The following is a 25,809-nucleotide window of genomic DNA, read 5'->3' as shown; positions in this document are numbered from 1 at the left end:
GACTGAAATATAAACATATGCTTAAAGGACTTTGCTTCCTCTTTCAAAATATCGTTCAGTGAATCATGATAACTCCGTCATTTGTAACAAGTTTCTGTCTATTTTTGGCAGCATTTATATGTTGAACATTAAGAAATAATTTGTGCATTTTTCCTCATTCCATCCAGTTCKCTTTATTTTTTATAATATATTACACTTGATCTTTCTTGAATAAGTTAAACTATGTATTTTCCTCTAATGTATTCTGTGCCTCTGTGTTCATTTTTATTGCCATCTGTACTGTTAGTTCCTCTATTTCCTGCAACAACAAAAAAAATACTCTTTTGACCTAAATTGCTTTTGTTTTAAAGATGAGTATTGAGTCGCATGGCATCTAAAGGCACATTTAAAAGTGTTCCATACAATAAGAGGATCTGCTGTACCTATGTTACATMAAAAGTCAGTTATAAATGATTCTGTCTCGGTTAAAAACAAGTTGTCATTCAGTAGGCTTTGACTACATTTCCATGTGGAACCTCTCTAAGAGTAATGTGTATACCAATTATTTGATGGTYCGAACGCATTCTGCCCCCTATCAACACTTAACTTTCGGTGCCAGCAAAAATTACATAAGAAAGTAGTCAAGACGACTAGCTTGATTGAGCCTCCACCATGGTATATTTCACTAGGTCAGGATATTTAAGCATCCATAAATCCACTAGTACCAATATAGCCATGATATTTGTATTTTCCCTAAGTGCATGAGGGGAGATAGTTTGTAGTGCAATTTCCTTTACGGTCCATTGAGGAACTTAAAACCGTATTATAATCTCCCACCATAATAATCGAGTCATGTATTGCCTATAAGCTCGATAAATTATTATATATATGTTCAAAGAAGTGTGGATCATCATCATTTGCACCATATAGATTAACATAATCTGTTAATGGTCCAATAGCATATTTAAAAGGATCCACCGTCCTTGCGGATCTGTTTAAACAGTTTTGCACATTCGTTCCAAATTATTATTAAGTAATATCATCACCCCTTTTGAGTTTCTTTGCCCATGGGAGGAAAATACTTACACCCCCCCACATACTTTTTCCATACAACTTTATATATTATATTCCTTCTCTTTTAGCCAGGTATTATCTGCTAAGCCATTRCAATTATAACTAGCTATACTTATTTCACCACTTACCATGATGAGATACAAGTTGAGTATAATGACCATAATATATGTTTGTAAACTTACCATTAAGAAGTACCACAATAATAGTGTGTCCATATATATACACGATATATACAAAAGTGTGGACAACCCTTGCTGACAGGTGTATAAAATAGAGCCTACAGCCATGCAATCTCCATAGCAAAACATTGGTAGTAGAATGGCCTTACTGAAGAGCTCAGTGACTTTCAACGTGGCACCGTCATAGGATGCAACCTTTCCAACAAGTCAGTTAATCAGATTTATGCCCTGCTAGAGCTGCCCCRTTCAACTGTAAGTGCTGGTATTGTGAAGTGGAAACGTCTAGGAGCAACAACGGCTCAGCCGCAAAGTGGTAGGCCACACAAGCTCACAGAACGGGACCGCAGACTACTTAAGTGCATAGCGCGAAACAATCGTCTGTCCTCGGTTGCAACACTCACTACAGARTTCCAAACTGCCTCTGGAAGCAACGTCAGCACAAGAACTGTTCGTCGGGAGCTTCATGAAATGGGTTTCCATGGCCAATCATCCGCACACAAGCTAAGCTAAGCTCACCATGCGCAATGACTAGCGTCAGCTGGATTGGTGTAAAGCTCACTACAATTGAACACTGGAGCAGTGTAAACGTGTTCTCTGGAGTGATGAATCACGCTTCACCATCTGGCAGTCCAACGGACGAATCAGGGTTTGGCGGATGCCAGGAGAACGCTACCTGCCTGAATGCATAGTGCGAACTGTAAAGTTTGGCGGAGGAGGAAAAATGGTCTGGGCTGTTTTTACAGTTCGGGCTAAGACCCTTAGTTCTAGTGAAGGGAAATCTTAACGCTACGCTGCATACAATGACATTCTAGACAATTATCTGCTTCCAACCTTGTGGCAACAGTTTAAGGACCGCTCTTTCCTTTTTTTACATGACAATGGGAAAGGGAAAGAGGGATACCCAGTCAATTGTACAACTAAATGCATTCAACTGAAATGCGTCTTTCGCATTTAACCCAATCCTTCTGAATCAGAGGTGTGTCAAAATCGACATCTTCGGCGCCCGGGGAACAGTGAGCTGCTTAACTCAGGGGCAGAACGACAGATTTGTACCTTGTCAGCTTGGGGATTCGATCCAGCAAACTTTCGGTTACTGGCCCAACATTCTAACCACTAGGCAACAATGCCCACGTGCACAAAGTGAGGTACATACAGAAAAGGCTTGTCGAGGTCGGTGTGAAAGAACTTGACTGGCCTAAACAGACCCCTGAACTCAACCCCATGGAACACTTTTGGAATAAATTGGCACGCCGACTGCGAGCCAGGCCTAATCGCCCAACATTTGAGCCCAAACTCACTAATGCTCATGGCTGAATGGAAGCAAGTCCCCGCAGCAATGTTCCAACATCTAGTGGAAAGCCTTCCCAGAAGAGTGGAGGCTGTTATAGCAGCARAGGGGAGACCGACTCCATATTAATGCCCATGATTTTGGAATAAGATGTTTGACGAGCAGGTGTCCACTTTTGGTCATGTAGTGTAGCTGTGCCATGATATGCAGTTAATCATACTGTAGCTGCGACTAAGTAAACCTCTAAAGATTCTTCCAATATTCCACCTGTTAAAACCTTCCCTCATCCCAAGTTAGGTTGTCGTCCCAGTAACTGGCTGATCATCCCTGTACACATGGATCCTAGGGCCTTTAAGAGATAGGGGGCTATCCTTTAATTAACCTCTTCGGGCTAGGGGGCACTATTTTCACGTCCGGATAAAAAGCGTGCCCAAAGTAAACTGCCTGTTACTCAGGCCCAGAAGCTAGGATATGCATATAATTGGTAGATTTGGATAGAAAGCACTCTAAAGATTCGAAAACTGTTAAAATAATGTCTGTGAGTATAACAGAACTTATTTGGTAGGCGAAACCCMGAGGRCAAACCATWAAAAAAAARRAAAAAATGTAGGTCACTTTTTTCAATTCGTTTTCTATGGGAAACTATATTTATGGCGCACGTGGTTGCAGTTCCTATGGCTTCCACTAGATGTCAACAGTCTTTAGAAATTGGTTGATGTTTTTCTTTTGAGAAATTAGGAAGTACGGCTGATCATTGTGAGTGCCAAGTGGACTCTATTGTGTTTTGCGCGCGACCTGGAGCTCGCTCCACGTTGATTTTATCCGCTATTGAACACRGTATATTCMGTCTTAAATTTGACCGATTATTTACGTTTTAGGATACCTAAGGTTGGATTAGGAAAGTTGTTTGAAATGTTTGTACCAAGTTTACAGGTAACTTATTAGATCATTTGTAGTCATGTTGGGCGAGTTGGAACCGGTGTATTTCTGAATCAAATGCGCCAAATAAATTGACATTTTGGGGATATAAAGAAGGAATTTATCGAACAAAAKGACCATTTGTGATGTTTCTGGGACATTCTGGAGTGCCAACAGAAGAAGATCTTCGAAGGTAAGGCACRAATTATATCGTTATTTCTGACTTTCGTGTCGAAAGTCAAACATTGAAAAATGTTTGTCATGCATTTGTATGATGGGGCACTGTCCTCAGATAATCGCATGGTTTGCTTTYGCCGTAAAGCCTTTTTGAAATCTGACACAGGGGCTGGAATAACAAGAAGTTAAGCTTTATTTTGATGTATTGCACTGTGATTTTATGAAAGTTAAATATTTCTAATAATTTAATTTGAATTTCGCTCTCTGCAATTTCACCGGATGTTGTCGAGATGTTCCGCTAGCGGAACGTCTAGCCGTAACAGGTTTTAAGAGCACATGGTGCCAGCCACAGTACAGAACCAGATCTGCAGCCAACATCACGTCAAATGCCCTCACCTCGGGTTGTACTGCATCTAGTTATTAAAAAAAAAAAACTTTATATATAGAAAAATCTTGCAACACTTCAAGTGTTAAAGAGTGTTTAAAAAAAAGTGTTAAAGAACAAGCTCCACCCAGAAGCCAGTTTTATTGGCATGTGACCAGTGCTTGAGCCTCTTCGGTGTGTAATGTAGCCTTTACCAGTAGGTAGGGTCCTTTGGCCGCCCAGTCCCGAGAGTTTCCTGAGCCGTACTGCTTCCCTGCCAGGATGATGAGGGGAACCCCGTCTCTCTGGTAGCGCTCTACTGCCTCAAACACGTCCAGCTAACAGCACAAAAACACACTGTTAAACAACTTGGCCGAAATCATGTATATTATCCACTCTCCATTTACTGCAAAGATGAATCTCATGTTATTTGTAATATGGTATTTTACTATATCACTTRAAGCGTTTGCTTGGGTTATCAAATCGTGAGCAGCAGGGAGATACTTATTCCCTTCCGTACAGAGCTGACTGAAGAGCACAGTTCAAATGCACTGTTCCTAGACTTGACCCCCTCTCTCACTTACAGTCTGGCCTGATGGAATGTGCACGGTCTTGGGGCCCGGTTTGCCGATGAACCGGTTCTGGAGTTTGATGCTGGCGAATGTCCCTCGGGTCATCACTGCGTCGTTTCCCCTCCTGGCGCCGTACGAATTGAACTCTCGTGGTGTAAGGCTGAGAGTGAGAAATCCAGAGTTTAAAGGTCAAACTGCTTTCCTYCCGAGTCCCACAGAGTTTACCAAAACATTTGCTCCTGACCCTGGTAAAATGCTAAAGTAGCACTCTGCATACGACATAAATAAATAAATGGAGGTGAAGAATTTGAACAACCCAGCCCCTGGTAAAATGCTGCAGCAGTCTGTGTACAACGTAGAGATCAACTATAGGGTGCTCACCGTTTGCTCAGCAGGTACCTGGCAGCAGCACTGACYCTGGCGATGCTCCCGGCAGGGGAGATGTGGTCGGTGGTCACCTTGTCTCCCAGGAACAGTAGGGCGTGTGCGTTCTCTATAGACTGGGGCGGCTGGACCTCTTTACACTGGGAGAGAGGAGAGGTCATATAGAACCAGGGCCCAGAGTAGTTCTGAAATACCACTTCAGCTTAACCTGATGCCAATATGTTTCACAAACTATCCATTACACTTTGAATATATGAAATACATATATCTACTTCTGAGTTTCTTAAATGATCTCTCTTAAAAGTGTTTATTATTGTTGTACATTTGAGTAATTTAYCACACAAAAAATAAGACTCACAAGTTTGTTGAAGAAGGAAGGAGAGCGGATATATGTTGATTTGGGATCCCATGGGAAAACCACAGAATCTGGACATTCAAGGTTATTCCAAAACGTGTTCCCTTTCTGTAACAGAGTGACAAACAGCACACCGTAATGACTGCACCGTAATGAAACTTGAATAGGTTGAGAAAAAAAAGACTCAAGAGAGGGAGCCAACCCTAAACAAAAAGAACCCTCACCTCCCTTCTGGCACGGAGCTCTGTGAAGATGGAAGAGATGACCTTGTCCTGCTCTATCTGCTGCACCTCCTCCCTGGTGGGCCAAACGTCCCGCAGGTACACCTCCTTCCCCTCAGAGGTCACACCTACACCAGAGGGACAGGGTAACAAACATGTTAACACATTGTTTTTAACCTTCCATTGGGGTCTCCCAGGGGGAAAAAATTGACCCCCCCCCAGATAACGTTTCTGGACCATCACAGCAAGTGAACGGTAGTTCATCAATGGTATCAAAAAGTGTAGAAGACAGGAGACAGATTATTAAAATAAAGTGTCAAACAAACCTCAAAATGTGGTCTTGAGGTTTGAAACGTGATGTTGTTCACTTACCCAGAGGCTCTTTCTCGAAGTTGATGCTGACGGTGCCGGCGATGGCGTACGCCACTACTAGGGGCGGAGAGGCCAGATAGTTGGCCCTGACACAGTCACATAGGCGTCCCTCAAAGTGTCTGTTCCCAGATAGCACTCCGCAGGCCACCAAGTCCCCCTACAGAGGGCGCATGGGGAAGGTTAGACCTTCCTATAAAACCTCTCCGTCACTCTCTCTAGCCACCYATGTGGTCAAAAGATTTGACGACAGGGTGCGTTAAAGGAGGCAAATGAACACGGGATTGGATAATATCTCCTAAATACTTCATTCTGGAATACAGTGTTATTCATCCCCAGCTCTGCAGTGAATAGTAACCAAGTTAAGACAGAGTTTGTTCAAGTACCTCTTTGATAGCTTCAGAGACGGTCTCTGGTAAAGGTGCAGTGTTTCCAACGCAGGTGGCACATCCATAGCCTATCACTTCAAACCTGAGTCAGATATGAGGAACAATTATCTAATATTCTACTCCTGCCAATTATGCATAATCAAGTGATGTGGGTGTGTGTCGGATATGAGTCGGTTACATAGTTGCTCATGGTCTCGTGATGAGGTAGCCCTGCCTGTGACTTTAAAACCTGTGTCAGCCCTTGGCCCAAGAGGAAATGGTCTCCTGGTCTAACGGTCGAGACGTTGGTTTCTCCCGTAGGAGACCTAGGTTCAGATCATGTCCGTGACGTGCGTGTCCTCACCCTAGCTGGCTGAGGTAAGGCAGTACTCCACTGGTGTTGAGGTAGTGGGTGACCATGCCACTGCCAGGAGCCAGGCTGGTGCGGATGTAAGGCTTGACGATAAGGCCCGCCTCCACCGCTTTCTTGGCCAGCAAACCTGTCAATCAAAAGGCGATACCAGGTGCATTGGCAAAAATCCTGACAGTCCAATTGGAATTTCAGGAAAACCTGAGAACATAGTACCGTGTTCCTCCAGTGTCTCTCACCTGCGGTCAACATGACGGAGGGGTTGCAGTTGTTGGTGCAGCTGATGACGGCTGCGATGACCACAGAGCCGTGGGCCAACTTGTACTCCTGACCGCCGTGGAGGAACGGCACCAGGCTCTCCTGCTTCTCCTTGGAGATGTGGAACCCTTTGAAACCCACCTGGAAAAAGMAACACAATTTAATTAACTAATCCTTACTTTCAATATTTTACAGCCAGAAGATGTGGCAGGGATCTCACCCCTTTCTACGTAACAGACAAAACCGGGTCATTCTAACAAAAGTATTTATCACTCATATAAAGTTGTAGTGAACAAGGGTCATATGATTGATTCATTTGAGATGAACCAACGAAAAGCCATATATAGGACATTTCCCCTCAATGGGCAGTTTAACTTTTCTGTTGCTATGCAAACTAAAATATGAATAGGCTAATTGTTTGATGATCTCAAGTATTTCAGTTCTCGACTTCGTTGACCTAAGGCGTCTGACTGATATGTTACCTTCTCGTTGAGACAGCTCTGGAAGTCCTCCTTCATGCTGCTGACAGCCACCCTGTCCTGGGGCCTTTTTGGCCCACTCACATGGGGCACCATGGAGCTCAGGTTGATCTCAATTACCTTTAGAGAAAACAGGGACAACWTAACTGTACCTCTGACTGTGAAACAGAAAAACGATGCACTTCGTAATATGGACCAATATTCCTCCATAGCTTCCTCTACTTATTGGCCACTAATATCTGAAAAGACTAAAAGAATACCTCAGAAAATTGTGGGTCTTCTGACGAGTCCTCGTAGCTCCTGAAGAGTTTCACAGCCTTCAGATAAGCCTCCAATAATTCAAGTTTCTCCTCAGTAAAGTCTGAGAGCAAAGGAAAACATAAAGTTTTAACATTACATGCCACATATGCAACATTTAAACATCAAGGGACAATTCACCCAAATGCCAAATTTACCCCACCTTCTGGAAACCAAGAAAGTAGTCTGTAGACCGAATTTGGGTTTGTTTAAGTTAGCATTAACATTGCTGAGCGAAAAACAATTAATACAGCTTCTCTTAGCATTGATGGATTCTGTTAAAATGTAACATGTTTCAAGTTAAACTGTAGTTTGTTTGTATCCTGTTTCGTGAATGATTACTGTGAGTATTAAATGGAGTTTAGGCCATGAAACTGTGTGTATGCTAATTTGTAAAGGTTGACCTAATCTCRTAAGACGAAATTGCCTTGGATCAGAAAGCATGGTCAGGCCCAGGACAATGACCAGGGTTGTGATTCTGACATATAGCTAAACAAAGAGAGGACCATGGACATTCCACAGGGGAGATAAGGGAAATAAAATGTATTGCTGGGGATGTGACACCTACAAGAAGGTGGTGACCAAAAGGAGGGAAGAGTATAAATGTATGCACTCAACTGATGGCATCCTTGGTAATAAACACTTGAAACTTCTCTTGAGCTTTTGGTCTCAATTCCTTATTGCAAAGAGGTTGCAATAAAACATTTCTTTATAACAGCATGTTCCAAATAGCATGCACATAAATCTCAAAATAACACCTGACATACATCCCAGCCTCAGAAGTGACAGTCTAGCCTCAGAAGTGACAGTCTAGCCTGACAGTCTAGCCTGGCCATAATTCTTATGGTAAATTTTCACAGCGTGTGCTGTCTTACCATCTCCTATGGTGATTGTTACGCTAATGACCAGATAAGTTGGCAAGACAGCACAAACAGACCTGGAAACAGGCTAGTGACAGCTTGTCTTACTTGTTTGCTTAAAGTGTTTGAGTGTGACATGGTCGACAGGGAAGAAGCTGACGGTGGCATTGTACTCGGGACACATGTTGGCAATGGTGGTCCTGTCTGGGACAGACAGCTGGGACACGCCGGGACCAAAAAACTCCACAAACTTCCCAGCTATGCCCGCCTGACGAAGGTGCTGAGATGGAGAACACATTGAATCAAGCTTGGCAGTGCATTTAAAACATCTCCATCATGTACTTTACAATGACAATATAGATAATACAAAGGAAATTAAAAAGACCTAAAGGTGGTTCAACGACATGTAGGTTAACTTCTTTGGGACTGGGGAGCAGTATTGAGTAGCTTGGATGAATAAGGTGCCCAGAGTAAACTGCCTGCTACTCAGGCCCAGAAGCTAGAATATGCATATAATTAGTCGATTTGGATAGAAAACACTCTGAAGTTTCTAAAACTGTTTGAATGATGTCTGTGAGTATAACAGAACTCATATGGCAGGCAAAAACCTGAGAAAAAATCCAACCAGGAAGTGGAAAATCTGAGGTTTGTAGTTTTTCCAACTCATTGCCTATTCAATATAGAGTGTCTATGGGGTCATATTGCACTTCCTAAGGCTTCCACTAGATGTCAACAGTCTTTAGAACCTTGTTTCAGGCTTCTACTGTGAAGGGGGAGAAAATAAGAGCTGTTTCAATCAGCGGTCTGGCAGAATGCCATGAGCTAAGTCACGCGTGCTGCGTTCCCTTTCATTTCTAAAGACAAAGGAATTGTCCGGTTGGAATATTTATGATAAAAACATCCTAAAGATTGATTATATACATCGTTTGACATGTTTCTACGAACTGTAATGGAACTGTTTTGACTAAGTGCCTGCGCCTTGTGAATTTGGATTTGTGAACTAAACACGCAAACAAAAAGGAGGTATTTGAACATAAATGATGGACTTTATCGAACAAAACAAACATTTGTTGTGGAACTGGGATTCCTGGGAGTGCATTCCGATGAAGATCATCAAAGGTAAGTGAATATTTATAATGCTATTTCTGATTTTTGTGACACCTCTCCTTGGTTGAAAAATGGCTGTATGTTTTTCTGTGGCTAGGCGCTGACCTAACATAATTGCATGGTGTGCTTTTACCGTAAAGTTCTTTTGAAATCTGACACAGCGGTTGCATTAAGGAGAAGTTTATCTATAATCGTATGTATAACACTTGTATCTTAGATCAATGTTTATGATGAGTATTTCTGTAATTTGATGTGGCTCTCTGCACTTTCACCGGATGTTTGTTTGAGACAATGCATTTCTGAACATAACACACCAATTTCAAATGAGGTTTTTGGACAAAAATATTAACTTTATCGAACAAAACACACATTTATTGTCTAACATGGAGTCCTGGGAGTGCCATCCGGTGAAGCTCATCAAAGGTTAGTGATTCATTTTAATGCTATTTCTGTCTTTTGTGACACCTCTCCTTCTTTGGAAAACATAATCGCAAGGTGTGCTTTCGCCGTAAATCCTTTTTGAAATCAGACACTGCGGCTGGATTAACAAGAAGTTTATCTTTAAAATGGTGTATAATAGTTGTATGTTTGAGGAATTTTAATTATGACATTTCTGTTGTTTGAATTTGGCGCCCTGCAATTTCACTGGCTGTTGGCAAGGTGGGACGCTAGCGTCCCACATATCCCAGAGAAGTTAAACGCTAGCAATCAATAAAAAGTGATACTTTGCAAGTGCTGTGTACGGGAGCTTCTTTTGAATATGGTTTCAACATTTCTGAGCTACCATCAGATGTGTACCAGTATGTTTCATTTCTTAGCTGTAGCCTACCTTGGTGATCCCCAGAACAATATCGATGGACGTGGCCAGGATGTTGACGGAGCCTACTAGCCTGCAGCCAACCACCTGGGGAAGGGTCAGAGAGATGGGCTGGCCCAGCATCACTGCCTCCGACTCGATCCCTCCCACACCTGAGAGAGAGCGGGAAAGAGACAGGAAACCRTCTTAAAGCTATAGGATAATTCACACGTCGATCTCCTTCTTAAGTTCTTTCATCACCAAAGCATTGTAACTTGGATATTAACCTATGACCTGATGAATGTGGTTTCAGCATAATTCTTAGTCTTTTATCTATTCTCTTTGATGTTTTTCTGTTTGATGCTAATCTAGTATTTATTGGAGGTTAATAGGTACTTCAGTCCGTATACTCTGTGCAACACACAGCTATTGTGAGGTTGAGCACTTGTGAAATGTCCCTCCTTCAGGGCACCGTAGTTATATTCATAACTTTTTTTTTAATGCCAATGGATTTCAGCCAGTATTGGCAGCTGTGTGGACATTGATAGAACTTTAATTTGTTGTTCTTTACCCCAGCCGAGGATGCCCAGACCGTTGATCATGGTGGTGTGAGAGTCTGTGCCCACCACGCTGTCTGGGTAAATGAAACCCTGGCTCTCCTGCACCACCTGAGACAGGTACTCCAGGTTTAGCTGGTGTACTGCGCCCACATCCGGGGGCACCACGTTCACATTCTTAAACGCTTTGGAGCACCACTTCAGGGGAAAAGGAGAAAGACGTAAGAAAAAGGATTAGACTGGTGCGCTACACAGGCCTAAATAAGTTGCAGCCGTGTTACAATGTGTGATTATAGGTGCTGGTTTCAGTTCGAAATAGCTGTTKCAGAGTCTCTGTAACTAAGTATCTTGCTTACATTGAATTTACTTTGACGGAAACTAGAGAGAGAGACAAAGTTACCTTAAAAAACTGCAGCCGTTCTTTGTTTCGGATCAGCTCCAACTCCTGGTTTTTCAGAGCTGTTTCAGGTCTGCAGAAAACAATGACAAGGACAATGTGCACCTTTCCTCTCTCCTATACAGAGTACCGAGTAGGCTTTGCTACACTATAYATCTACCCAATACGCAGGAGCCAGGACCTGCATTCCCGAATTAGAGGTCTTCACGGATTCCGAAATTGAGATACGAATGGAATTGGATCTGTGAAACTCCAGAACGACTTGACCCAGTAGTTTCCCCCCCAAATCCAACCCAAAATATGTCAGAGATGAGGGAGAATCGGATCCAAATTGGGTCGGGTCTGTATCCCACATGGATCCGAAAGATAAAATAATGCAGCTTTAATAGCTGCGCAAGCCATCAGAATTGTTTTGACTTGTCTAGCAGGCAGTGAAAGTTAACGTTTCACATGCATTTTCTGTTCTAAGCCTAGCTAAAATAATTGAGTTGTGGTCTACACTACAGCTTMGTATTTTCAGAAATGACATGCCAAATGTAAAATGTCGACACAAAAAGAAGGGAACTGGGGTGTGTGACGAAGATGCACTAGTAAGCACGTCTCTCTCCAGAATGCGCTCTCCGTCTTCCGCTAATTTGTGTGTATTCATCGTTTCATTGTGTGAATTGTTTGCCTTGTGTATTTTATAGGCTCTCTCCAGAATGCGCTCTGTCTCCCGCATGTTTAAAAAAAAGTTGTGGTAGTTTCAACTGGGTTTTTGGTTCATGTGTAGTTGATAAAGTGATCGTTTAAAAAAAATACAAGTAATATGATTACTATTGTTGCACATGCTGTGTAGATAAAATGTTCTATGTTTTCAATATATCACAAACTGTTTCTGCATATTGGTTATCAAGAAGCTTGATCTTGCAAGCTAGCCACTTACATAGCATAGTTGGAGCCCTGAGCTGGAGATAATTTATTTGGCACATAGTTAAAATTATAGATAGTTAAAATTATACTTATAATATATTTAGCTGGAAAAAAGTAGTAGTGAATTTTAAGTGCAACTTGATCACCTGCACAACAGTGGATCGTCACGTCACGAAAGCTTCCGCTTGCTCTGTGTGCTCTTCGCAAACAAACATGCCATGTGACTCAATCAGCTACTTTGGGGGAACGGCTTAATAATTAAATAATAATGCAACAASCGAAATGAAGAACGCAATCTGCTTTATCTATTAACCTTGTGCACAAGTTGCCTGCAGGTATTTAAAAATAACAAATATTCAACAAAACAATGACAAATAATTAGTAGGAAACAACTTTTCCATCATTATGTTGTCGACAATTTTACTTTAGACATGGTCATATTGCCATTAAAGTTTGTCAAAAATCCATAGCAATGCTAACGTTAGCTAGCTCCAATCCTCTCCCCTCAATCTTAGCTAGCTAGCGTAATGAATACACCCCAGTCTTCAAGAGAATATTCCTAACAATGGCTTGATGCAACGTGCAATTCATGAATATGTATAGTGTCTTACTCAGAGACGGGTTGTAGGTGGAAGGGGCATAGGAGAGGGGTGTTCTCAATCTGCTGGACAGCAGTGGCAGGTCTTCCCGGGGTGGCGGGGGTGTCACTGCAGCCCCCTTTGCTGCAGCTCCCTCTCTCGCCTCCACACTGGGACCCCCTTCTGGGTGTGGGTCTGGCGGGGGAGGGGCGAGACGGAGGCCCCTGGCTCTGGCTATCCCCTCCACCAGGGTTGGGGGCGTTCTGTATGGCACTGCAGAGAAAGGGTGGATAATTTAATTTCAGAAATAGCACAGTATCAAGATATCCAACTCAGATAAAGAAGCCATCAACCTCAGGAGGGTTTCCCAGCTATCGTAAGGTAAGATATGTAACTTTAAGCAAACTGTCCCTTTAAGCCCACCATTTGTTGAGGTCGATCTGTAGCGAGTGGTCAACAATGAGGTCTGTGGGGCACACAGGGTTGACCAGGCTGGGGTCCACTCCGTGTTTGGTCACTGCATCCCTCATGGCAGCCAGGTCCACCATGGCAGGGATGCCCCTGTGTGGAAGGAACAACAATCAGATCCACCATTCTACTCCACAAAACAAACAATAACACACAGGGAAACCAACACTGGTGACCGATAGCACTGCGATACAGTATTGGTGACCCCACTAGGATTTAATACATGTAGGCCTATTGGGATTTTAAGGAGGTGGAACCATAGAAATTAGTGGAACAGTCTGCAATAGGCTAGTTTAACTAATTGTACTCAAGATCTTGATTCGATCATGTAACCAGATAGTGCTGCAATGTTGCTATACCCTTGAGCAAGGTCTCTTAAGAAAAATACTGTTCATTCCTAAGACAACAAGCAAGACTGTGTGTACTTGATCAACTGCCCAAGATGAACACACTGAGGATACCAGTGGCGAGCCCTGACCAACAAAATATTACAGAGACTCCATATACTTCACCTACAGGCGCTACAAAAAGGAAGCCAACAAAAAGGTCTGGGGATGGCTGCAACTCTACATTTCTTTGGAGGGATAGACAGGGAGTATGCTATGACACAGGGACACTGCTGGTATCTTGGACCAGGTTTCTCTTGCAAAAAAGGTTGTATATCAAAGAGATTAACCTGGATAATCAAAGGTTGGGGAGGTAGAGAAAGACACTCACGTGAAGTCTTGCAGCAGGACCCGGGCAGGAGGGAATGGCACCTCTGCCACATTCTGCTGCTCGCTCCAGTCTAGGATGTTGTGGACGTCCTCTTCTTTCACATAGAAGCCGTCGCATTTGCGTATGGCCGCCTCCAAGAGGACACGGATGGATAGAGGCAGCTTGTCTATGGAAAGGAATGAGAGACCATTATCAACACCCTCAGAAAAACTTTTGGCATTTATTTACATTCTATTGGTTGACCACAGTTCAACTAATGGCCCTWTAATGACAAAAGCTACATTTTGAGAAATAATTCGACTCTGGTTTGGTCTTTTGACGCATAAGTGCAAGCCTTRGCCTATTGTTCAACACAGGAGCTGACAAATCCACACTCACTGTATCTTGCATCATTCAGCTTCTGTGGATTGAAATACTTCCGGTCGCCATCKTTCAGCGTGTCAATCAGGTGGTTAAAAGGATGCTCCTCTGTATAGGGAAACAGAAACACATATCAATCTGACACTAGAGACTGCCCGTCCTAGAGGAGAGCACGTACACTCATTATTTACACCCCGCATGAGTTCAACTAGGCTACTACTACTTCCAGCCTCACACAAAGAGGGAGTGTGTGTGTGTGTGTGTTAGCATGAGGGATCGTTGTATTTTCATTTTACCTTTATTTAACTAGGCAAGTCAGTTAAGAACAAATTCTTATTTTCAATGACGGCCTAGGAACAGTGGGTTAACTGCCTTGTTCAGGGGCAGAACGGCAGATTGTTACCTTGTCAGCTCGGGGATTCGATCTTGCAACCCTCCGGTTACTAGTCCAACGCTCTAACCACTAGGCTACCTGCCGCCCCAATATATTCTGTATCGGAGTGAAAATTCCACTGTACATCCTATGGAAACTTTGAGGGCCATTTTGCCTGTAAAAAAAAAAAAGCCTGGGGAATGTCATGTAGGCCTATGTGTTCTGTTCCACTAGGTCCCTGGCCCTTTGAACCAAGGCTAGAATGAAAGCTAAATCACAAGTAGTCAGGAAGGCCTCTGTAGGGGACAGCACAAASTGGTCCCAATGTTTGTGACTTAACCAGCCTACTAACACTAGGGACGAGTTGAGATTTAGATAAAAAGGTGCCTACGAGTCTCTCTAGACAGACGGGTTGCCTCCCAAAATATACGAATGCTCTGCACCAAGGTCTGGGATTTCCGAGACTAGGTGGCTACTGTTTGAAAACAATGGTCGTAATTTCACCACATTAGTATAAGAMAATTGCAAGCATCTTGTTGCCAGCATAACTGTCCATTGTGCATCTGTGTATGTCAACTAATTTCTTCCTTCTGGGCATGACAAGCCTYAAATAATTGAATAACAGTTAAGACTTGCATGCATACTGTAAAACCAACATGCTTACTGTCACCAGGAAATCAACCACATAAGATCATGAACAAAAAGAAATGAGGGACACAAGGAAGGCAACTCAAATATGCTCCWATTTAGTAAAGGGAGGTAACGCGTCCTGCTTATCATCACAAGCCTCATGTCAAATGTTTTCGAAAGATTAGGCCAACAGTAGAAACACCGTTGCTAGTGTGGAGTTAGCTAATCATACAAAAGACTAGATGTATATAATAACACATTTATACACATTTGTATAGCACTTTTCATTACATAGTTCTCAAAGCTCTGAGAATTGCTTTATTATTACAGTGCCATCAGTAAGTTCACACCCCTTKAATTTTTCCACATTTTGTTGTGTTACAGCCTGAATTGAAATAAGATTACATCTACATTTTTTGTCAATGGCGTACACACAATACTAGAGGTTGACCGATTAATCGGAATGGCCGATTAATTAGGGCCGATTTCAAGTTTTCATAACAATCGGTAATCTGCATTTTTGGACACCGATTWTGGCCAATTACATTGCACTCCACGAGGAGAATGCGTGGCAGGCTGACTACCTGTTACCTGAGTGCAGCAAGGARCCATGGTAAGTTGCTAACTAGCATTAAACTTATCTTATTTACTTATCTTATTTTATTTTACTAGGCAAGTCAGTTAAAAACAAATTCTTATTTTCTTGCAACCTTTCGGTTACTAGTCCAATGCTCTAACCACTAGGCTACGCTGCCGCCCACTAGGCCTATAAAAAACAATCAATCTTAACATAATCACTAGTTAATTACACATGGTTGATGATATTACTAGTTTATCTAGTAATATCATCATGCATTGCATATAATTGATGTGGTGCCTGTTCATTTCTCATCAAATCACAGCCTACTTCGCCAAACGGGTGATGATTTAAGCGTAKTCATGAAAAAAGCACTGTCATGGCATCAATGTGTACCTAACCATAAACATCAATGCCTTTAAAAAAAAAAATCAATACACGAGTATATATTTTAAACCTGCATATTTAGTTAATATTGCCTGCTAACATGAATTTATTTTAACTAGAGAAATTGTGTCACTTCTCTTGCGTTCTGTGCAAGCAGAGTCAGGGTATATGCAGCAGTTTGGGCCRCCTGGCTCGTTGCRAACTGTGTGAASACCATTTCTTCCTAACAAAGACCGTAATTAATTAGCCAGAATTGTACATAATTATGACATAACATTAAMGGTTGTGCAATGTAACAGCAATATTTAGACTTAGGGATGCCACCCGTTTGAAAAGTTTCCGGATTTGACCATATTAAATGACAYAAGGCTCGTATTTGTGTGTGTTATTATATTAWAATTAAGTCTATGATTTGATAGAGCAGTCTGAGCGGTGGTAGGCAGCAGCGGGCTCGTAAGCATTCATTCAAACAGCACTTTCCTGCATTTGCCAGCAGCTCTTCGCTGTGCTTCAAGCATTGCGCTGTTTATGACTTCAAGCCTATCAACTCCCAAGATTAGGCTGGCAATACTATAGTGCCTATAAGAACATCCAATAGTCAAAGGTATATGAAATACAAATGGTATAGAGAGAAATAGTCCTATAATTCCTATAATAACTACAACCTAAAACTTCTTAACTGGGAATATTGAAGACTCRTGTTAAAAGGAAACACCAGCTTTCATATGTTCTCATGTTCTGCGCAAGGAACTTAAACGTTAGCTTTTTTACATGGCAAATATTGCACTTTTTCTTTCTTCTCCAACACTATGTTTTTGTGTTATTTAAACCAAATTGAACATATTTCATTATTTATCTGAGACTAAATTGATTTTATTGATGTTTTATATTAAGTTAAAATAAAAGTGTTCATTAAGTATTGTTGTAATTGTCATTATTACAAAACAAAAATCAGCCAATTAATCGCTATTGGCTTTTTTTGGTCCTCAAATAACCGGTATCGGCGTTGTAAAATCATAAATCGGTCGACCTCTACACAATACCCTATAATGTTWACGTAGAATTACATTATTCAAGTTATTAAAACAAATTAAAAGCTGAAAGTAAATAAGTTCATGAGTAAAAACGTGCTTAACAAGTCACTCTGTGTGCAATAAGTGTTTAACATGATTTTTTAATGACTACCCYATCTCTGTACCCCACTCATACAACTATCTGTAAGCTCCCTCAGTCGAGCAGTGAATTTCAAACAGATTCAACCACAAAGACCAGGGAGGGTTTCCAATGCCTCGCAATGAAGGGCACCCAATGGTTGATGGCTAAAAACTTAAAACCAGACATGGAATATCCCTTTGAGCATGGTGAAGTTATTTATTACACTTTGAATGGTGTATCAATACACCCAATCACTACAMAGATACAGGCGTCCTTCCTAACTCAGTTGCCAGAGATGAAGGAAACCACTCAGGGATTTCACCATGAGGCCAATGGTGACTTTCAAACTGTTTAATGACTGTAATACTAACCTAATTGTGAGAGTGAAAAGAAGGAAGCCTTGTACAGATAAAATATTCCAAAACAGGCATCCTGTTTGCAATTTGGCACTTAAGTCAAACTGCAAARAATGTGGCAAAGAAATGTACTTTATGTCCTGAATACAAAGTGTTATGTTTGGGGCAAATGCAACACAGCACATCACCGAGTACCACTCTTCATATTTCTAACCATGGTGGTGGCTGCATCCTGTTATGGGTATGCTTGTCATCGGCAAGTATTAGGGACAATAGTAATGAGGGGCGGCAGGTAGTCTAGTGGTTAGAGCGTTGGGCCAGTAACCAATAGTTTGCTGGATCGAATCCCCGAGCTGGTAAAAATTAGAGGTTGACCAATTAAATCGGCTTGGCCGATTGAAGTTGAAAGTTTACATTTAGGTTGGAGCATTGCTCCACGTCTGAAGTTTGCAAAAGAGCACCTGGATGTTCCACAGCGCTACTTGAAAAATATTCTGTGGACAGATTAAACTAAAGTTAAGTTGTTTGGAAGGCACACACAACACTATGTGTGGAGAAAAAAAAGGCACAGCACACCAACGTCATCCCAACTGTAAAGTATGGTGAAGGGAGCATTGTGGTTTGGAGCTGCTTTGCTACTATCAAAACTTGTGAATTCATTTTTCCGTCTATCAAGACATTTTGCAGGAGAAATTAAGGCTATCTGTCCACCAATTGAAGCTCAACAGAAGTTGGGTGATGCAACAAAGACAATGACCCAAAACATAGAAGTAAATCAACAACAGAATGGCTTCAACAGAAGAAAATGCGCMTTCTGGAGTGGCCCAGTCAGAGTCTTGAACTCAACCCGATTGAGATGCTGTGGCATGACCTCGAGAGCAGTTCACACCCGAAATCCCAAGAAAATTGCTGAATTGAACCAGTTTTGTAAAGAGGAATGGTCCAAAATTCCTCCTGACCATCGTGCAGGTCTGATCCGCAACTACAGAAGACGTTCGGTTGAGGTTATTTCTGCCATACTATTCCCACCCTGCACTGTGAGAATGCTTACACGGTGTGTTCAATAAAGACATGAAAACGTATAATTGTTTGTGTGCTATTAGTTTAAGCAGACTGTGTGTCTATKGTTGTGACTTAGATGAAGATCAGATCAAATTGTATGACCAATTTATGCAGAAGACCAGGTAATTCCAAAGGGTTCACATACCTTTTCTTGCCACTGTATAAATGCAACATGTAAAGTGTTTGTCCCATGTTTCATGAGCTGAAATACATTTTTTTTCTTCTATTATCTTTTTTTCCCCTATTATCTTTTTTTTTTATCAGACATTTTCCATACGCACAAAAAGCTTATTTCTCTCAAGTTTTGTGCCCAAATTTGCTTACATCCCTGTTAGTGAGCATTTCTCATTTGCCAAGATAATACATCCACCTGACAGGTGTGGCATATGAAGAAGCATTAAACAGAATGATCATTCATGACACAGGTGCACCTTCCGCTAGGGACAATAAAAGACCACTAAAATGTGCAGTTTTGCCTCAACACAATGCCACAGATGTCTCAAGTTTTTAGGGAGCGCGCAATTGGCATGCAGACTGCAAGAATGTCCACCAGAGCTGTTGCCAGATAATTTAATGTACATTTCTCTACCATAGAATTTGGCAGTACATCCAACCGGCCTCACAACCGCAGACCGCGTGTAACCACGCCAGCACAGGACCTCCACCTACGGGATGGTTAGACGAGCCACCCGGACAGCTGATGAAACTGTGGGTTTGCATAAGCGATGAATTTTTGCACAAACTGTCAGAACCGTCTCAGGGAAGCTCATCTGCGTGCTCGTCGTCCTCACCAGGGTCTTGACCTGACTGCAGTTCGGCGTCGTAACCGACTTCAGTGGGAAAATGCTCACCTTCGATGGCCACTGACACGCTGGATAAGTGTGTTCTTCACTGATGAATCCCAGTTTCAACTATACYTTTTTTTTAAGGTATCTGTGACCAACCATGCATATCTGTATTCACAGTCATGTGAAATCAATAGATTTGGGTCTAATGAATTTATTTCAATCGACTGATTTCCKTATATGTTCTGAGCCGGCAGGGGTCTCAATGCAGAATTAAATATTTTCTCTCTCGTCAATAGCTATTGAACCAAGCATGCCATGAAAACAAAATAGTATATTCTGAACTAGGGGAGGATGGAGAACAATCACCACCCCTTTTGTTGGAGACTGTAATCCCCCAAAATAAAAATACAATAAGGAAAATCTCACAAAAAAAGTGCCATTGTTCTCCATCCTCCCGTTTCAGAAATTACAATTTTCAATGGTGGAGTTCGTTTTGCATGGATAGGTGCCTCAGGTGGGTGAAGATTTCACTTGAAAAATCAACCCAAAACCACTCATTCCTTTAATTGACAGTGTTAAATAACACTAATATCTGAGAACAATATTTTTTGTGAACAAATGTCTCATATTGRCATTATAATAAGGTTGGTAGCAACATGAAAAATCGTTGTTGAAATCTGTTGCAGCTCAAGTCAACTACAAAATCCACAATGCAATGCTCTCTCTATGGACTGGCTGGCTGGCAAGCTAGCTAGCTAGCAAGCAAACGTAGCTACACACAATAATACCAAAGACAATATCAGCATTTAACGTAGCTAGTTAGTTGTAAAATCCCTTAAACAAACAGCATTATCAATTTAGGTGTCTACAATCTCACCATGTTCAACTTGCAGCTCGATGTGCCTCACAGAGTGGTCTAACATTCGCAACGGCAGATATATACCACGCTACGTCAATGGGCTGCGTGGTGCATTCTGGGCGATTCTGGTAAAGGGAACGTTTTTCTTCAAGGAGTGAATGGGAGTCTACTGAGTGCTAGCTCCAAAACCCAACATTAACCCAAATTTTGTCAACAAGAAGTTAAACATTGCAAATCTTTTCCAAGATGTGAGATAATTAACTTAGAAATCATGAAATTACATATTTGAGTTAAATGGCCACGTTTCTCAACATATACACTAACTGTATTCGAATACCCATAGAAAACATACTRTATACTACATGACAWTAGTTCATTTTAGTATATTGTAAWGTAAACAAACGGTATTCTTTCAGTTGAGCGTACTAGCGCTTCGCCTGTCTACCGGAAGTTGATGCTGTTGCTTTGCAACCTCTTGCTAGCTAGTTAGCATAACAAATGACAAGTTAGACATTTTTAAACTTTGGGTGTGTTCTTTAATTCAATCTGGAGTGCCAGAGTGTGCTCGTAAATTCAGAGTATTGTCAGATTGTCCTTTTGTAAATTCAGAGCGTGTCGGTCTTGGAGTGCACACTGGACGCTCGGGCCAAGGAGTACGGTTGATTTGAGCATTCTTACCTTACAACGGCAGTCAAGCACCCAAGATAATACTGGCTAGCTTGCAATCTACTTCCAGACACAAATGAGACCACTCTGACCATTTTACTCACCCTAGCAGAGCTGGTTAGGCTGTCTTCATGTTATCCCGARTAGAGGTCGACCAATTATGGTTTTTCAACGCCGATACCGATTATTTGAGGACGAAAAAAAGCCAATACCGATTAATTGGCCGATTTTTATATATGTAATAATGACATTTACAACAATACTGAATGAACACTTATTCTAACTTAATACTGTATAATACATCAATAAAATCTATTTAGTCTCAAATAAATAATGAAACATRTTCAATTTGGTTTACATAATGCAAAAACTAAGTGTTGGAGAAGAAAGTAAAAGTGCAATATGTGCCAATTAAAAAAGCTAACATTTATATTCCTTGCTCAGAACATATGAAAGCTGGTGGTTCCTTTTAACATGAGTCTTCAATATTCCCAGTTAAGAAGTTTTAGGTTGTAGTTAWTATAGGAATTATAGGACTATTTCTCTCTATACCATTTGTATTTCATATACCTTTGACCATTGGATGTTCTTATAGGCACTGTAGTATTTCCAGCCTAATCTCGGGAGTTGATAGGCTTGAAGTCATAAACAGCGCAATGCTTGAAGCACAGATAAGAGCTGCTGACAAACGCAAGAAAGTGCTGTTTGAATGAATGCTTACGAGCCTGGTGCTGCCTACCACCGCTCAGACTGCTCTATCAAATCATAGACTTAATTTTAATATAATAACACACACAAATACGAGCCTTATGTCATTTAATATGGTCAAATCCGGAAACTTTTCAAACGGGTGGCATCCCTAAGTCTAAATATTGCTGTTACATTGCACAACCGTCAATGTTATGTCATAATTATGTACAATTCTGGCTAATTAATTACGGTCTTTGTTAGGAAGAAATGGTCTTCACACAGTTCGCAACGAGCCAGGCGGCCCAAACTGCTGCATATACCCTGACTCTGCTTGCACAGAACGCAAGAGAAGTGACACAATTTCTCTAGTTAAAATAAATTCATGTTAGCAGGCAATATTAACTAAATATGCAGGTTTAAAATATATACTTGTGTATTGATTTAAAAAAAAAAAAGGCATTGATGTTTATGGTTAGGTACACATTGATGCCATGACAGTGCTTTTTTCATGAATACGCTTAAATCATCACCCGTTTGGCGAAGTAGGCTGTGATTTGATGAGAAATTAACAGGCACCACATCGATTATATGCAATGCAGGACAAGCTAGATAAACTAGTAATATCATCAACCATGTGTAATTAACTAGTGATTATGTTAAGATTGATTGTTTTTTATAGGCCTAGTGGGCGGCAGCGTAGCCTAGTGGTTAGAGCATTGGACTAGTAACCGAATGTGTAGTTAACTAGTGATTATTGTTTTTTATAAGATAAGTTTAATGCTAGCTAGTAACTTACCTTGGCTTCTTTCTGCACTCGCGTAACAAGTGGTCAGCCTGCCACGCAGTCTTCTCGTGGAGTGCAATGTAATCGGCCATAATCGGTGTCCAAAAATGCGATTACCGATTGTTATGAAAACTTKAAATCGGCTATGCCGATTAATCGGTCGACCTCTGATCCAGAGTGTTGGTGACTAACTTCTGCCGGCAACAAATTAATTATGCTCTTTTGCCAAAGTTTACTTACACCGACCATATTCAACGGGTATTGAGCGCTCGTAAATTCATTATTCTGCGCTCTGGTACACAGAATGTCCATTGAGAATGCACAACGACTATACCATTTAGCTAAGAMTGACGGTTATAATCAAGTCAATAAACGTTGGGTAGTTAAGATAGATGGTTAATATACTGGCAAGTTTTATGTATAAGTAGCCAACTAACATTAGGTAGCTAGCTAACATATTGCTTTAATAATATGCTATGTGGTTCGTAAAGACAGCGTAGCTAACAAATTGTCAGCCAACATAACATGTAAGGTCATTTATTTGAAAAGTTATTACATTGCTCAACAGTTTCTTAACATTTGTCATAATTAGTTAAAGCTATCAATCAATCAATTTTATTTTATATAGCCCTTCGTACATCAGCTAATATCTCGAAGTGCTGTACAGAAACCCAGCCTAAAACCCCAAACAGCTATGAATTTGTATCCGATCTCGTTGTACTTCGGCTGCGTACTTTCCGCCATTTTCTTCAAATCTGAAAACGATGTGTAGCCATGCCCATTTCCTGAAGAATTGCATTATGGGCCCTAAAGTACAGACATAGTGTCCTCTGTGTGTATACTTCATATTTTGGCAAATTTAGTACGACATCCGGGAACTTTTAACATACTAACTATATCCATACTACGACCAATAAGCATACTATATACACATTCAATTCACGTCACAAATAGTATGGTTAGTATGAGTATTCGAGCGCAGCTAATGACTTTGAGATGGGATTGTGTGGCAATTAGCTTAGCAACCGCGTGAGCAGCACGATAATGTGAACGGGATTTGTCGACAGTATGCTGGGTGCTGCATTATACATTCCTTCATTCATTAGATTCCTATCTCCTTTCTATAATATACATTTACATTTAAGTCATTTAGCAGACGCTCTTATCCAGAGCGACTTACTGGCAATGGCCCTTACCATGCAATGCACTCTGGCCTAAAGAGGCAGACAAAAAGGAAAAATGTGATGGAACCTCCATTAAATAAAAAAATTCTCAAGGTAGGAATATCGCAAAAATATGATCAATGGCTCATTCGAGAAAATCCATTCTCCCGAGTTATCACATCGGCCAGTATTGAAATCTGACATGTATGATAAGTTGTTTTCACAATCTAAAAGTCATATTCCTATTATCTTCCAGTTTACTGAGAGCGACTTTATCACAGTACTAACCCATACCGGACGGATCTGACTGCTTGAACGGCAATAACTCAGATACACATGCAAACACGAAATAACCCAGGGAAATCGATAGAACATCCCTCAGAGATGCACAAAAACAATACATTTAAAATGGGTGAACCTTTCCTTTAAGGACCAATGGAATGGTCTAAAATGATCAAAATCTGCCCACCTTTGACACAGGGCCATGCAAAATGAACWTGTCCATTGTCATGCTTGGTTCAATTGTTATTGCCGAGAGAAAACCGAATATCCAATATAAAACTCACTTTAACGTTATAATCGGTGCCGATTCCTACCGGCACTCTAAAAAGTCAGGTAAAAAAATAMTTTCCTGTGGATATTTTGTCTCAAATTTCGAGCAGCTAAAGGACAAACCGCACGTACAAGCGGTAGAGTAGGTTTAAATGTAATTKTATTCAAAATTCTGGCTTGTAAGAAAAATGTACACGATTTTGGAAGCATTAGTTTCAGGCTGTATATACCAATTGTGTATTACATCCTGATAAGACAAACACGCTAACGTTACTAGCACGCTATAGTTAATAGCTAGTTAACCTTAGCTAAATACTTTCCCCCACGCGTTCAATAAATAACGTTACTGCAGTGCAATTCCCCGTTAGATAATTGGATGTATAGCTAGCTAGGTAACGTGACTTTTTGGGGCGACTGCAAGTGAAGATTAAAGGAGTAATTTTACTAGCCAGCTAACGTTAGCTAGCTAAGTATCATTAGCATAACAAGCTACCTGGACAGTGAGGAAGCCCAAGTAAACGTGAGACATTTTAGGCTTTACATAATGAAATAATTGGCATGGCCGTCAACTGCTTTGCAAACTGTGTTGATTTGAAATAATAGCTTGGCAATGTTATTGTAGACGACTCTTACCTTTGACTGAGGAAGTGAGCGCCATGATGACTTCTGAAACGGGAGAGGCTATACCAGAGAGGAAGAGTCGAAGCGAGAGGGTTTACYCCGCCCAAAACATGTCCACGTTAAGGAACTAATTAATTATTAAGCAGGTGAGGCGTTTTTGTATGTGGGGGCAATGAGTGTCGAATTTAGGACATAAAAATGAAATTATATTTTGATCTAATAAAAGTTGTAATGCTTAGGTTATTAGGAGTGGACTGATAAGTGTGATGCATGTGACATCCTGGCAACTGTGTGGGAAAAAAACTACTTTATCAGTTTTTGTTGGTTAAGKGCTTGTAAGTAAGCATTTCATTGTATTTTTATTTGACTTTTTTTATTTAAMCTTTATTTAATTAACTAGGCAAGTCAGTTAAGAACAAATTCTTATTTACAATGACGGCCTAGGAACAGCGGGTTAACTGCCTTGTTCAGGGGCAGAACGACATATTTTTACCTTGTCAGCTCYGGGTTTCGATCTAGCAACCTTTTGGTAACTGGCCCAACCCTCTAAAGCCACTTGGCTACCTGCAGGTGCATGTGACAAATAAAATGTGATTTAATTTGTCCCTGSTGAAATTATTTATATTTATGAGGCTAGCATAGCGTCTCACTCTCCATTGAATTCAGGCGGTTTGACGTCAACAGCCCTCATCGAATATTCAAATATCATTCAAATAACGAGATGTATCCACCAATCAAAGAG

The 25,809-nt window shown here is 41.1% G+C and overlaps 1 protein-coding gene across 1 annotated transcript in view; it reads right to left on the bottom strand.

The window, feature by feature from the left end:
- The window catches only part of ireb2 (iron-responsive element binding protein 2), a 31,804-nt gene extending 6,627 nt beyond the window's left edge, over nucleotides 1-25,177 (bottom strand). Inside the window, exons 1-20 of the mRNA XM_023984830.2 lie at nucleotides 25,080-25,177; nucleotides 14,423-14,512; nucleotides 14,045-14,210; nucleotides 13,283-13,420; nucleotides 12,893-13,132; nucleotides 11,373-11,442; nucleotides 10,987-11,170; nucleotides 10,449-10,588; nucleotides 8,621-8,792; nucleotides 7,616-7,716; nucleotides 7,359-7,475; nucleotides 6,858-7,017; nucleotides 6,613-6,748; nucleotides 6,267-6,351; nucleotides 5,884-6,040; nucleotides 5,515-5,639; nucleotides 5,294-5,398; nucleotides 4,933-5,075; nucleotides 4,564-4,711; nucleotides 4,195-4,317 (exon numbers count right to left, since the gene is read on the bottom strand). Coding sequence (XP_023840598.1) covers nucleotides 4,195-4,317; nucleotides 4,564-4,711; nucleotides 4,933-5,075; nucleotides 5,294-5,398; nucleotides 5,515-5,639; nucleotides 5,884-6,040; nucleotides 6,267-6,351; nucleotides 6,613-6,748; nucleotides 6,858-7,017; nucleotides 7,359-7,475; nucleotides 7,616-7,716; nucleotides 8,621-8,792; nucleotides 10,449-10,588; nucleotides 10,987-11,170; nucleotides 11,373-11,442; nucleotides 12,893-13,132; nucleotides 13,283-13,420; nucleotides 14,045-14,210; nucleotides 14,423-14,512; nucleotides 25,080-25,104 — 2,625 coding nt within the window. The 5' untranslated portion in view covers nucleotides 25,105-25,177. The remainder of the gene's footprint in view (nucleotides 1-4,194; nucleotides 4,318-4,563; nucleotides 4,712-4,932; nucleotides 5,076-5,293; nucleotides 5,399-5,514; nucleotides 5,640-5,883; nucleotides 6,041-6,266; nucleotides 6,352-6,612; nucleotides 6,749-6,857; nucleotides 7,018-7,358; nucleotides 7,476-7,615; nucleotides 7,717-8,620; nucleotides 8,793-10,448; nucleotides 10,589-10,986; nucleotides 11,171-11,372; nucleotides 11,443-12,892; nucleotides 13,133-13,282; nucleotides 13,421-14,044; nucleotides 14,211-14,422; nucleotides 14,513-25,079) is intronic.
- Between the last annotated feature and the right edge of the window lie 632 nt (nucleotides 25,178-25,809).

The sequence above is a fragment of the Salvelinus sp. IW2-2015 genome, linkage group LG4q.1:29, assembly GCF_002910315.2.
Source record: "Salvelinus sp. IW2-2015 linkage group LG4q.1:29, ASM291031v2, whole genome shotgun sequence".
Classification (NCBI taxonomy): Eukaryota; Metazoa; Chordata; class Actinopteri; order Salmoniformes; family Salmonidae; genus Salvelinus; species Salvelinus sp. IW2-2015.
This window is presented reverse-complemented; position numbering and strand designations above follow the sequence as displayed.